The following is a 13,985-nucleotide window of genomic DNA, read 5'->3' on the forward strand; positions in this document are numbered from 1 at the left end:
TATTTCTTTTCCATTTCTTAGGCAGAAACAGTTGGAGGACATTCTGGTTTTGGCTAAGGAGTTCCATGAAACCATGGAACCACTTGCTGACTGGCTAATTGGCACTGAGAAAAAGCTAGCCAACTCTGAACCTGTAGGTACCCAGACTGCCAAGATACAGCAGCAAATTACACGTCATAAGGTAGGAATATGACTGAGTTGAAAGGACTGTGAGTGAGTGAAAACTATGATATAAACAAAAGGTTTAGGTGTCCTATGGTATACAGACTTTGCTCCATTATGTACTTTTTTATTGCCAAAAATGTTAAGTGTTACAGTGTCTTATGCTGAATTGGTTCTCTTTACTTCCTTGGTACCTTGGACTCTGCCAAACCAAAGATGGATCACAGCATTATTTGTTCACGATGACAGGTAACAAAAATGTAATATTCTTTGAAGTAAATCTGCTGCCACTGTAAGGTGACAATGAATTAAAACACTAATTCTTGGTAATGCAATTGTGAATCAGAGGAGGAAAGACAGTGAATAAAGAGGAAACACAAATAGTCATTTTGGGAAAACAGAGGGCATTATGAGAAGCAACTGATGAACAAATTCACATCAGTATGCCCCTTCCCCCCTGCTTACAGGATTGGAGGCACATTACTACTGTATAGAAAATCAAGAGATGCTCAGAGTTGTATGCTGCTCTTTCTGCCCAAACTTGCCAGTTGTCTTAAATGTGGTCTTGTGTAGGTGTGCAAGAATTTCCTTTTCCCTAATGATGCTATTAATATTACTGCTCTTTAGTGCTTCATATCCATTCCATTATACTTTACATTCTTATTAAATCAAGAAGTATGTATTTAGTTAAAATTGTTGGAGTAGTTTAAGGCAGTTGAATCAGTCAAACAACAGGGCCTCATCGTGACATGACTCTTATCTTCTGCACTGTTGTATGAGTAGGCCTGAGGCAGCAGTCAGTCAGATGGTCTGAAATATGAATGATGATTGAGGACTTGTGACTAACCTTATTTGCTTCTGTTGTGACTTTTTGATTTTAATTAATATGGGGAGAACAGCTTTATTGAAATTATGCTCACAGAAAGATTAGTGTATTGCATTTCCCACGTGAAGGTGGGAAAAGGATTTGCACTATCATTCTAGGCCTTTCAGCTTTATTGCTGAGCATTACTGACCCTGATGTAGCATTCTCATTTTTCCCCTTGTAACTTCATCTATCTATATAGTGGGATTTTTTCATCTTTGTCCTGCTTTGATTCCCAGTTGGGTTTCTACTGCCTACCTCGACCACATGGATTTTCTTGCTTTAATCCCTACAGCTGACCTGCAGTATCACATATTAGCATTTGTAGAGCACCTGACCTGCAGCATGTTGTGGTTCTTTGTTCCATAAAAAGGTCTGAGGGTAACTGGTGAATGGACTGCTGGCATTCCAGAATTCACTTTTTTATGCTTTTTTAAAATTTCTTTAACGCGTCAGTTGTGATATGGTTATATGTTGGACATTTACAAAGAGTGACCCTCAGAGGTTAGCACTGGCAAGTCTGCTGAGGAGTTGCTGCCCCATGGGGATTTTCTTTTAAGTGTATGACCTCAGGGGTGTGTGTGTGTGTGTGTGTGTGTGTGTGTGTGTGTGTGTGTGTGTGTGTGTGTGTGTGTGTGTGTGTGTGTGTGTGTGTGTGTGTGCTCGCTCTCTTCAAGTCTGTTGCTATTTCATTTTCATTATTTTTTGGCCTTAACCCTTCACATGGTGTGATTTTGAATGTTAGTTTTATCCGTGTGTACTTTTAACTTAATGAAGTGTCACAATTTTTACCATAAATGCTGCTCTGTCCATCACAAAATCAGTATTTTTTTTTTAAACAAAACCCCGAGGATTATAATCTTCAAGTTAATTCCAAATAAAAGTTATTGTTATTCTTAAATTGCCTGTTGTTGCAAACTGTCTTAGTCCATTAAGAAAATTACTACAGGTATTCATATTTAGTCATTTTTCTAAATGATTGTTATCAGTGTTAGAAAAATATCCCAGATATTATGCTTTTGCCCATGTTTCTTGGAATCAAGGTGGTAGTTGTGCCTTACAGTTCATGTTACTCTCACAGAATCCACCCCTTTAATTGTAAATCATTCATAACATTAACAGTAGGCTTATAACCCAAGATAGTAATGAACATGGATTTGGCATAGAGTTAACCCACTCATCAATTATTGTCACATACAGTTGATGAAAAGTTCCAAATTTGACTAGTGAAAGGCAACTCGCATGTGAAATGCATAAGCACTGTAAATGCAACTGATCTGCCCCAGGCCACTGTGAAGCTGATGACAAAAGCACCAGCAAAGCATCTTTTTCACAGCCAAATGTCTGTACTGTACTCATTAGCAAATGTAGTGCTTGGTAAATAGTCTTTGGTGTTTTTTTTTAAATAAAGTTGCCTGTGATGCACAAAATGTTCCTTACTCATCCATTGTTTTCATGTTTTTCTGTTGTAACTTTAATTTGAGATTTTTTTATTTTAATTTTTTTTTTTTTAATTTTTACCCAATTTTAGGCTTTAGAAGAAGATATAGCTAGCCATGCTCCATTGACAGACCAGGTTGCCCATATTGGGCAGGCCTTACTGTCTCTTACCTCTGCAGTTGACCAAAGGATGCTTGCAGATAAATTACACTCTGTCCAGGCTCAGTATAGTGAGGTAAAAGACTGGTGCCGCCGTAAAGCGGCTTTACTCGAGCAGGCATTGTCCAATGCAAGAATCTTTGGGGAAGAAGAGGTGGAAGCACTCAACTGGCTTGCAGAGGTTCAGGATAAACTCAGCAGAGTGTTCGTTCGAGATTACAAATGCGAGGTGTTACAGAAGCAGCATGCAGAGCAACTGGTATTTTGTTTTTTCCATCCTTTTAAGTTCTTTCTTTTTTTCCTTTTTAAAATTCATATTCTCTTCTTCCATGTTTTTACTTTGTTTACATAGCATGGTTTAATTATTTTAATATTTTCACTTCACGTTTACCATGGCTTGTTTTAATTTTATTTGTACTTTCATACTGCTGCCATTAGGTGTTTTCAGAATAACATAGCAGTTGCAGTAAAAAAGCTATTTTTAGAGACACGAACTTAAATAGTAGTTGGCAGGTCTAGGTTGATGGGTTCCCGATCTATTTTGTTACCTTCCATTTTATTTCAACCTCTTCCTTTTATCTAGGCCCTTAATGAAGAAATATTGAGTAGAAAAAAGAACATGGAACAGGCTGTTAAGAATGGACAGGCTCTTCTCAAACAGACAACAGGTAAGCCAAAGCATTAATACATTTTCCAGTAAGTCAGAGGAAGGCTGTCAGCTAGAAACTGATAGACTAATATTTTCACAGGTGAGGAAGTGTTAATTATTCAGGAGAAGCTGGACAGCATTAAGACACGACATGCAGAGATAACTGCTACAAGTTCTAAAGCCTTGAAGACATTGGAGCAGGCTCTGCAGCTAGCAACCAAGTTTCAGTCTACACATGAGGAGCTGTCTGGTTGGTTGGACACAGTTGAGGAGGAGTTATCATCCAGCGAGAGACTATCTCCAGTTGGAGAGCAGATACCACAGTTCCAGCAGAGGCAGAAGGTAAGCAGGTTATTGCCAGTGTAGGGATTTGTTTAGAGGTCTTTAGTGTGTAACAGTTCATTTTTATTATGTAGTTCACTGTTGCAGTAATAACTCTTGGGATTTGTGCCACAGAAGATCTAATGGATTGACAAACGTGCAGAGCTTAACATCCTTCCACCTGGACTTCAGGTTGTCAGTGGTGTGTATAAATATTGGCGTAAATAATAAACAAGTCCGTAGAACACAAAAGGACTGCCATTTCATTAGTGCTTGTAGGTCACTGGTTCCCGTAATGGAGTATATGATGATAAAATAGAATGCAAGTTCAACAAAGCATAGATCCTTTGCATTGGAGAGGCTTATATCTTCCACTCTGTGTGTGTGTGTTTGTGTGTGTGTGTGTGGGGGGGGGGGGGATATTTGTTATTTGTTCTGGTCATTTTTAGGTTTTATGCCACAATACCTTCATAAAGTGTCAACGAAAGGACAAGGAGCAGTTGTAAACTCCAAAACCTCCACATTTCTTCAGTGTCTCAACCCCACTTATGCTTGTCTTATCCACTTGTATGTCTACTCCAGACAAGGATTCCACAATATTGACTGTACTAATTAGGTAGCTGTCTGTTGAAAATCTTCCAGTTGTTCTAAGGTTGGACTTGCTGTACTGGAATGTGCAGTTCACTGATAATCAGCCGTGTAACAAGCCACGAAGCATTTGTTGAGCAGAAGTTGTTAGCTATAATGAAAGATGAGGATTTTGAGTAGTAAATGATACAGAACAGAGTTGTGTATGGGAAGTTTCAGCTTTCTTCACTGAGTCTGCAGCTGAGTTTCCAGACAGTATGAAAAGATGACATCAGTTTGAGACATTTCTTCATTATGCCAGTGCAAATCTGGGAGTGGTCTCTTGTCTTCAGTTCAGTTCATTTGTGAGAGATGAAGGCTTGCTTTCATTTTTCATTTATATGTTGCTTTATCTTGATTAAAGGTAATTGAAAAATATATGATCTGATGATGTTAATCTTCATTAATTATTGACAAATGGAACTTTGTTCCTACCCCTTGGAACTGGTTTTTGCCATCTCAAGCTAAGGCACTAACCATAATGACCCTCTCTCCATTACCTCATATCTCGTTTGCAACTCTGATAACAAGGCACGTGAGCCGATACTCCAGCTAAGTGCTTTAATTTGTTGTATTTTTCCTATTTTTCTCTGTATATCTTCTCCATTTTATAGAACACTTTATTTGCTCTGTCAGATTATCTAATTTGTTACCTTTTGATATTTGTTATTACTATCGTTGGTAATTTTTCCTCCCCCCACCTTTCCTTTTACCTGTCCGGTAATCTCTTCATGCCATCGCTGGTATTTTCTTTCTGATTACCTTTATAGGCATTTCTCCCTAGCATCATTGGTAGGTTTTTCTTCTTTCTTGTCCTTCCAGTGTGAGTGTGTGTGATTTCTTTAAAATGACAGAGAAGCAAAAAGGCACATCTGGGTTTAAGCAGTGCCAGGATTGTGGAGGAAAGATGCTCAACTCTGACAGGCATCTTTCCTGTGTATATTGCTTGGGTGCTCCCCGTCCAGAAACTAATTGTAAGATATGCCAAGGTTTTAGTTCTGGAACCTTGGCAGAGTGACATAAAAAGCTTATTTTAAAGGATTTATTAAAATCCTCCTTTGAAGAAGCCCTTTGTAAGCCAGAGTCTTCTAAACTCGAACCAGAAAAGAAAAGTTATTCAGTGCCGAGCTCACCATTGGCACCGTACTCCAAAAAGCATAAGTGTCTGGTTCCATCATCCTCTTCGGAACCAAACAGTAAGGTCCCAAAACTTGTGAAACTGCCTTCAGCACAGATAGTCACGACCCCCTTGGTACTGATGGTTTCTGCACCAATCTTTACTACCTCGGCACTGACCTTGACAGTATCGGCACCAACACTTTCTTCGGCACTGGCCTCTACCACATCCTACTCTGTTCCGACTTTCCTATCTGCTCCACAGCAGATGGTGCCGAAGCTCAAAGCATTCATACCTCCCAGAACAAGATACTCTCCCTCCATAGACCCCTTTTTGGGTCAGCTCCCCAGCACATTCGTGGATAGGCTTGAGTCTCCCTCTAGGATGTTGGTCCGATCAGCTAGAAGTCTTTCTGAGATAGATGTGTTGAGATTAATGGATTAGCTTTTGGCAGCCAGGGGTCTTCCCCCCACCAGCTCAGACCTCCCTCCCTCTCGGAGTTGAGGTTTATTCTCTCAGGATTCCCACTTATATTCCTCCTCTGACCTCCCCTTTGCTTTCGGAGCCCAGCACTTTGATTATCCTGGTTCCAGCTGCTACTGTGCCAACAGAAACCCCTTCTTTGGTGCCAGGATCGGCTCTGATGTCTTAGGCTCCCTCAGAACCGATTGACTCACAGGGCCATAGTTCAGGTGTCTATTTGGAGGGCTTTGGTTCGGTACCGGTTGTTTGAGGCCATCCTTGGCTCTTGGAACCCTGGCAGTTTCAGACTCTTCTCCGGTTCCAGTTTTGGAGGGCGGTCCTCCAGAGCAGGGTGAGACCCCAGGTTCTGAGGTTGTCTTTCTCGGTTCTGGGCTCCCAACCCTCTTCAGGTGGGCCTGCCTTCCAGATCATGGAGAGAGCTTTAACCTCAGTGGGCTGTCAGCTGCCCCCCTCTTCTTTGAAGTGTCACATATTTGTACCTTCTGGACCACAGCTGTCACCATCTCTCACGTTGAGACAGCGGGCACTGAAACGGCAAAATTTCCCTGTTCAGGGGCCCGTCTTCTTTGGAGTCTTCCTTAGAGATCCCTACTGAGTAACCACCTCATAAGAAAACTTGCAAGAGGAAGCATCTAGATTCTCATGAAGAATCTGTCACGGAAGACATACTATGATGAAGAGTAGGGTTCCCTCGATCACCTCCCTGAAGATATTTCATTTGGAGACATCGTGGACATCTTAAAACAGGGGTGATTGGAAGTCCACAAATCCATTCTCAGAGGAATCAGTGTTGTTGCAGGCTTTTGGTGCTCGCCCATCTACTTCCTGGACTACCCCACCTGCTGATGACCTTATCAAGCTTATCGCACAGGGGGCGTGGAAGGCTCCTGATTCCATAGAGCTGATTCCCCATAAGCCGGACATTTTATCAGCTCCAGGAGAGCAACCACATTGGGGAAAGGTTTAGTAGTAGATGCCATGGTGGTGGCGGCCCCCAAAAAGGAACTTGCCAAGGAGGTTCCACTGTCCACCCTCCTAACCGTGAGTCTTGGAGGATGGACAGGTTTGGGAAGGGGGTCTTTGCGTCATCGACCTTTGCTCTTAGGTCCTTGAATTTCATGGCACACTTTACTCTACTCCAAAGGGGTCTGCTAAAGGAGCTATTGATACCCTCGCCGGAGCTGTGTCTGACGAGGTGCGGGATAAAGTTTCCTCTCAGATTGCCACCCTGGTGTCTATATCGAACTTGTCCATACGGCTTATCGCTCATGCCACCGAAGGAACGACTAGGTCACAGGTTCAGGCATTGCCATAAGGCCTGGATGTGCTTGTGTGACTTCATGGAACCTTTCAAGCCTTTCTCCATCAATGCTGCTGTTGATGGATCTTACTTATTTGGTCCCAAATTCAGACACACTAGCCAGGTGTGAAAAAGACGGAAAGATCCTTTTTACCATGGGCATTCATTTCTCTACTTCTCAGTGATCCTACTTTAGGAGTCAGAGGAGTGGAAAAATGTGGTTCAAAAAGTCCAAAGGGCCCTTTCAAGACACGTGTCGAATACTCCCCTCGGGGCAGAGGGGAGAATTCAAGTGGAAGGCACCCTCCCCTTGGCAGAGGATATCCACAAAATCAGGGCTCAAGAGATTCCTTCTCTGGGACCAGCGCTCCTGAATGGAGACCCTATTGCTTACCTCTGGAAGCTGTCGGGAGAAGATTTTCACTACACCACTCAGTCTGGCTATTGATAACTTTGGTTACTTGGTTGCAGAGAATTATCACCAGAGGTTACCAAATTCCCTTTACTCTGTTTCCAAAGATCCCAAGAAGAGTCCCCAATGTTCCACCCAGTCAGCGGGACCAAGGAGCCATGGAAATTCTGAAGCTGCTAGAAAAGAGAGTCATCCAAGAAGTCCCACAAGACCAAAGAGGATCGGGATTTTACTCAAGACTCTTTTTAGCTCCAAAAAAGACAGGGGACTGGAGACCAATTTTGGATCTCAGCCTTCTGAACAATTTCGTTAAGCAAAGAAACTTCCAGATGGTCACAATCCAGTCTTTCCTTTCCCTTTTAGAGGAGAATGATTGGATGTGATGTCCTTCAAGGATGCATCTGCAGTCATCACATATGGGTTGTCCTGCCTCAGGCAGCCCTTTGGTCGGCCGGATTCCAAAGTCTGGGTCCAGCGTCGGCTGATGTCGCCCCTTCCCCGACATCAGAGCGCCTGGGGTATAAAAGCGTCAGCCGACGCCATCTTCTCCAGTCTTTCTTGCCGCGTGGTGCTCGAAGCAGAAGCAGTTCGCAAGTGCCGGTCGGCCAGCTCCTGTAATTCAGCTAAACCGAAGACTTCAAAAGCTAAGTACCCCATTGGGGACTCTTTCTTGCCTCAGCCGATGTCAGATAAAATTAATAATTGCTTAACTTGTGGGAAACAAATACCTCATAAGGCTTTCCACTCTTACTGCCTACCTTGCCTAGGCCCAGACCACGACGTCTCGGCCTGTTCCGCCTGTGCTTCCTTCAACCGACGCACTCTTAAGATGTCGGTCGGAGTTTGCAGAGGAATTTTTTGGGGCTAGTTTTGCTTACAAAATGCCGTCAGAGACTCCGACTGCACATTTAATACAGAAACGGAAGGACAAGGACCGACACACGCGGTCCGCGGTTTCGGCTGAAACCACGGCCAGGCCTACCGCGAGTGTCTCGGTCTCGGCTGAAACAGAGTCCTTGGTGCTACCGTCCACCGAAACCGTACAACCGACAACCTCGGCCCCGGAGGCCATTACTGTATCAGTTGTTGAATCTCCATTGGAATCTGGTGTCCAGGAACCTTCCGACACCATTCCCTTAGACAAAACTACACCAGCACATGGTGCAGCCAGGCCTCCTGCATCCATGTCTATTAAAGCATTCTCTAAGGCTAAAGCTGCTAAACACTCAAAATTTATGTCTCCCAGGGTTATCTCCCAGGGACCCACTACAGGTTCTCAGATCCTTAGTCTAGCAGACGACCTTATTTCATTAATTAGGGGCTCTCAGCCTCATCCGGACAGGGGCTGTCAACCTCCTACAGAAAAAAAGGCCCAGGGTTGAGCCCTCTGATCCCCTCTCCTCAGATAAGGCCTCTGATGGCTCTGCTCTCTCGGACTACCAGGAGGAGGCTTTCCCGGCCTACGAGGATTCAGATGCAGAGGAATCTATCCCTTCGGCCTCCCCTCCTGAAGAACTGTCTTTTGGGGAAACTCTGCACACTATGAGGGAGCATTTCCAATGGCAGGGCCAGGAATTCTCTGATTCCAGGAAGAGATTAAGGACCTTCTTGCATTTGCCTCAACATAGACCTTTGGCTATTCCCCCTGTTTTGAATGTCATTGATGATGTGTACTCTGAATCTAGCACAACCCCTGACACTCTCCCTCCGGCTCCTGCCAAACCTGATGGGTATTACAGGGTCCCGGAATCACACCTTTTCCTTTACAAGGCCCACTCTGCTGATCCAGAAACTATCTCCCAGGGCCCTAAAGGGGTTGCAGCTGTCACTACAAAAAATCCACTCCCCTCTGAAAGGGAGTCCAGGGCTTTAGAGCGATGGGGTAAAAAAGTGTATACTTCTGCTACCCTTTCTATGAGGGCTTTAAACTGTCAATTTCATATGATACAGTACCAAGAATATTTGTTAGATGAATTGCATAAAAAGCTGTCTTCACCTGAACCCCTAGATCGCAAATCACTTCAGGGTCTGGGAGCCAGTCATTTCCAATTCAGAGTGCTGTCCTTTGGTCTCACCATAACCCCCAGGGTGTTCACCAAATACATGACAGTAGTATCAACTCACTTGATGAGGCTACATAGATTCCGAGTGTTTCCACACTTGGACGACTGGGTCCTCACCGCCCCATCCAGGCATGTACTGCTTCAAACCACAGGCTTCATACTGAACCCTTTTTCAGTCTTTGGGAATTACGATCAACAGAGAGAAATCACAGTTGACTCCAACACAAGACCTAGAATTTATAGGAGCATGCCTCAGTACAATTTCTTGTGTATCATCTCTCCCTCTACACATACTACAAAAATTAAGGTTGCAAGTACAACTAATCATTTCCAGAAACAAGGTTCCCTCTTTTCTTGTTTTGCAAGCTCTGCATTTTATGGAAGCCACCATAACTTTAAATTCCCTCGCAAGGTATCACATGAGGCTGCTTCAGTGGCTCTTAGCGGCACAATGGTCAATACTGACACAGCCAGTGTCTTATCAGATATTAATAAATTGCTGCAAGAAGGATGTATCTTGGAGGATGAAGTCAGAAGAAAATTTATGGGGCCGCACCTTCACTCCTCCTCCGCCCAGTGCTGTAGTGACCCACGGACGCTTCCCAGATCTGGTAGGAGGGCTTTATCTGGGAAGAACAGTTCAAGGCACTTGGTCCCCGCAAGAGGCCAATTTGCGCATCAGTGTCCTAGAATTGAGGGTGGTGCTTCTAGTGTTGCAAGTCTTTCAGTCTGTCCTTCCTTCAGGGATGGTTGCATTCCTGTCAGACAACATATCACTAGTCTGATACATCAACAATCAAGGTGGAACCAGATCCTACCTCTTGAGTCGGGAAACTCTCGGGATATGGCAGTGGGCTATTGCTTCCAACTGCTTTCTAATAGCAGTACATATCCTGGGAAGCTCCAGTGTGATAGCAGACACACTGAGCAGATGCATCCTCCTGTCTCACAAGTGGTCTCTAAATCTCAAGGTGGCGAAAAAAATTTTCATCACTGGGACCAGCCTTGCTGCGATCTTTTTGCTTCCTCAATGAACAACAAATGCAGCAGTTACTTTGCCCTAATTCTCCTGCAAGGGGAGTTCCCAAGAGATGCACTCCCCCATGATTGGCCCCCGGGACTACATTATGCCTTTATCCCATTCCCTCGTATTCCCCTTTACTTGAAGAAAGCCCAAAGATTGAGAAGCAGAGTGATCCTCATTGCACCCTATTGGCCCTGTCAAGTCTGGTTCCCCTTCCTTTGGCCTCATCTGATTCGCTGTCCCTGGATTCTGGACCCAGATCCAGACCTCCTGTCTCACTTGCAGGGACTGTTGCATCACAACCTTCACAAACTCAAGGTAACAGCTTGGTATCTCCAATTCCATTAATTGCCAGGCAGAGCAAATTACCTTCCCCAGTACAAAAAACTCCTTCTGGCTTCTCATAAATTGTCCACCAGGAAACTCTACCTCAGCAAATGGATGAGATTTTCAATCTGGGCTTTTACGAATAATTTAGATCCCTTTTCAGCCCAGGTTGACAAGGTGTTGGAATTTCTGGCTTCCCATTTGAACTTGAAGCTTCTGCTTCCACCATCAAAGTCCAACTAGCAGCCATTTCCAGTTTCTACAATGGGTTTGATGATCATCCCCTGATTTCCCGTCAGTTATGTAAAACCTTTCTTGAAGGCACTTACGTCTAAAGCTCCCATTCAAGGATTGTACAGCTCCATGGGATTTGACCTTAGTATTACAATCCTTAGTCCTTCAGCCATTTGAGCCAGCAGCTACTTGCAATCTCAAGTTCCTGTCATGGAAAAAACTCTTTCTGGAGGCCATTACTTCTGCCAAGAGAGTTTCTGAATTGCAGGTCTTGTGTGTGAAACATCCTTATATGATTTTTCATAAGGATATAGGCTCTCATTAAGAACCAATCCTTCTTTTCTACCTAAAGTGGTTTCAGAATCCGGTATTAACCAGACTATAGATGTGCCAGTCTTCTTTCCAAATTTTTCAAGTAAAGGTGAATTAAAGGTGAATCTTGCTTGCATTTGTTAGACGTTCACAGACAGTTACGTTTCTATATGGAGAAAACCAAATCATCTAGAAAATCAGATCAATTGTTTGTGTCCTTTTCAGGTTCAACTTTGGGTAAACCAGTCTTGACAGTTACCTTATCAAAATGGCTTAAGGATTGTGTAACTTTAATTTGCAATCATAATAACCTCAAGTTGCCTGAGCCGGTTAAAGCACATTCCACCAGATCTGTATCCACTTCAGCTGTTTTCCACTCCAAGGCTTCCATGGAAGAATTTTGTGCATCTGCACTGTGGGCTACTCCCCATACCTTTATCACTCATTATAAATTGGATCTGGCCTACAGGGGAAGAGCATCTTTTGACTCTGTGGTACTCAGGAATATCTTTCCTTAGGGCCACCCAGGATCTAAAGTAGCTGGGGACTCTGTCCCATTTGTCAAGAATGAATGAAGATTGAAAACATCAGACTTCTGGAGGTTTGTACCTTTGTTTTGGGAGGTTGTTAGGTTTCAGCTTAGAGAGGGTTTCTGTTATCCTTTTATACTTAGCTGCAAACTCAATCTGAGGAAATGGAGAGAAGAGCATTATGAGTAGAGTCTTAGCTCGAGAGTTTTTTTTGGCTGACGTGAGCTGTATAATGGCCAAGCTGGTTCCAAGGGGTCAGAACCGTGTCCCATTCGTCAAGAATGAATGAAGATGAATGACACAGATGGAACGTTATGGTAAGGTTATAACTTATTTCTTTAAATTTGTTATATTCTCTAAATTCTACATTATCAGTGGCAGAGGTGGTTTACTGTGATGCCCACCACTGCTACCAATATGTGATGGCCACCAATATGTGTCACCACCATGCTGGGCCAGTAGTCAAGGAGCCTGTATCCTCACCACCGACACTGGAGAGGTACATGCAGTTAGAATACAAATGCATTCACACAGTATTTCCAGATGCAGGCCTCTCTGCATCAAGTACAATTTCTCTTAATAGCACACATGGAACACACTTAGCCTGGGGTCTGGATGTCTCTATATCTGTCTCCGTCCAGGTCCCCAGTAAGACTACTCAGTGGTACAGCTGTAGGGTTAGGTCCTGAGCCGAGTGTCCAAGCCAAGTCATCCAGCATCCTGCCTATAAAACCAATGCTTCGTGTCCCTGCCCCAAGTAGCTCACACGCACACACACCGACATATTTGATTTGTGCACACACACACACACACCTGTGAAAGGCTGGCGCAGGTTTACGTGCTGTGCCCCTTTCTGCCCAGAGTATAAGGTAGTTATCATCGCCACCAGACATTGTTCACCAAGATGGCTAGGCCTTCTGGGGTGGCCCACAGTGTCACCATAATAAATATAAGTATTCTCAAAGGTTGAATACTTATAGGACCAGCCACAATAGAAGTTTAAATATATTTAATAAATAAAAAATACAAGAGCATGAAAATACTTAATATATATTCAGTGGCGTAGCTAGAGTTTGTGCTGCCCAGGGATGTCTTTGAGTTTGCCGCCCCTCCCCCCTCACAGAATCGTGGTCAAATGCACAGCCCTGCCCCCTGCAGCCATTTCAGTGTCCCATTACTTGATTGTTTCTCCCCATTTGCCATAAACACTGTAATGTGCATACTGTTTTATGCTTTACTTCTACAATTATTATTTGGATTTAATTTAAAACTTTTAAATTTTTGTAGCACAAATACTGATAGACATCAGCTAAACAAAGCAGTACAGTCTTAAAGTGAAAAACTTCTCTGACCTCGAAACTCACATTCATTGAGACGGCATTGAAACCCACATTCAAAGAAAATGCATCTGGCCATTGGTGGATGAAGTTTACCTTTGGGGTGTTTTCAAATCATAGGCCCCTTGCACTTATATTTAGGACCATGCAAACATACATCTGTTCTTTGACTCACCTTCCTGATTGTATTAAATTATATTCCCTGCATAATACAGCACACTTGTTAGAGCGTGTTTTAAATTTATTGTTTTGAACATTTTCCAGAAAGCAATGAAACAAAATGTATGAACCAATAATGACCAAGCCCTATGTGAAATGCTACACCTAAAGAAATCCCAATCCCCCTGCACCACACTCTCCAGAGAGGAGAACCTCATTACCACAATTAACAGAACATGCTGGAGGGACAGGTTCATCTCTCAGACTGCCCATACTTTGGAGTAAGCTTCCCATTCATGTCAAGCAGAGCACCTCACTGACCCTCTTCAAGAGAAATCATGACGAGTAGATGAGTAATAGAAAGTTCACTCCAGGCATCATTCCAATTGCACTAGATATGGGCACTGTGAACTAACCACTGGTGGCACGGTGCCTGAGCAGTTTTGTTTGGGCTAGGCTTGTAA

General features: G+C 43.5%; 1 protein-coding gene across 1 annotated transcript in view; it reads left to right on the forward strand.

The window, feature by feature from the left end:
* The window catches only part of LOC122792184 (microtubule-actin cross-linking factor 1-like), a gene marked incomplete in the record, with an annotated part of 3,579,694 nt that overhangs the window by 2,728,321 nt on the left and 837,388 nt on the right, over positions 1-13,985 (forward strand). Inside the window, 4 exon segments of the mRNA XM_044059907.1 lie at positions 22-181; positions 2,559-2,885; positions 3,210-3,294; positions 3,376-3,617. Of these exon segments, the coding sequence (XP_043915842.1) occupies positions 22-181; positions 2,559-2,885; positions 3,210-3,294; positions 3,376-3,617 (814 nt within the window).

This window comes from Protopterus annectens, chromosome 1.part2 (genome assembly GCF_019279795.1).
Source record: "Protopterus annectens isolate FY-2018-M chromosome 1.part2, PAN1.0, whole genome shotgun sequence".
Taxonomy (NCBI): domain Eukaryota; kingdom Metazoa; phylum Chordata; order Ceratodontiformes; family Protopteridae; genus Protopterus; species Protopterus annectens.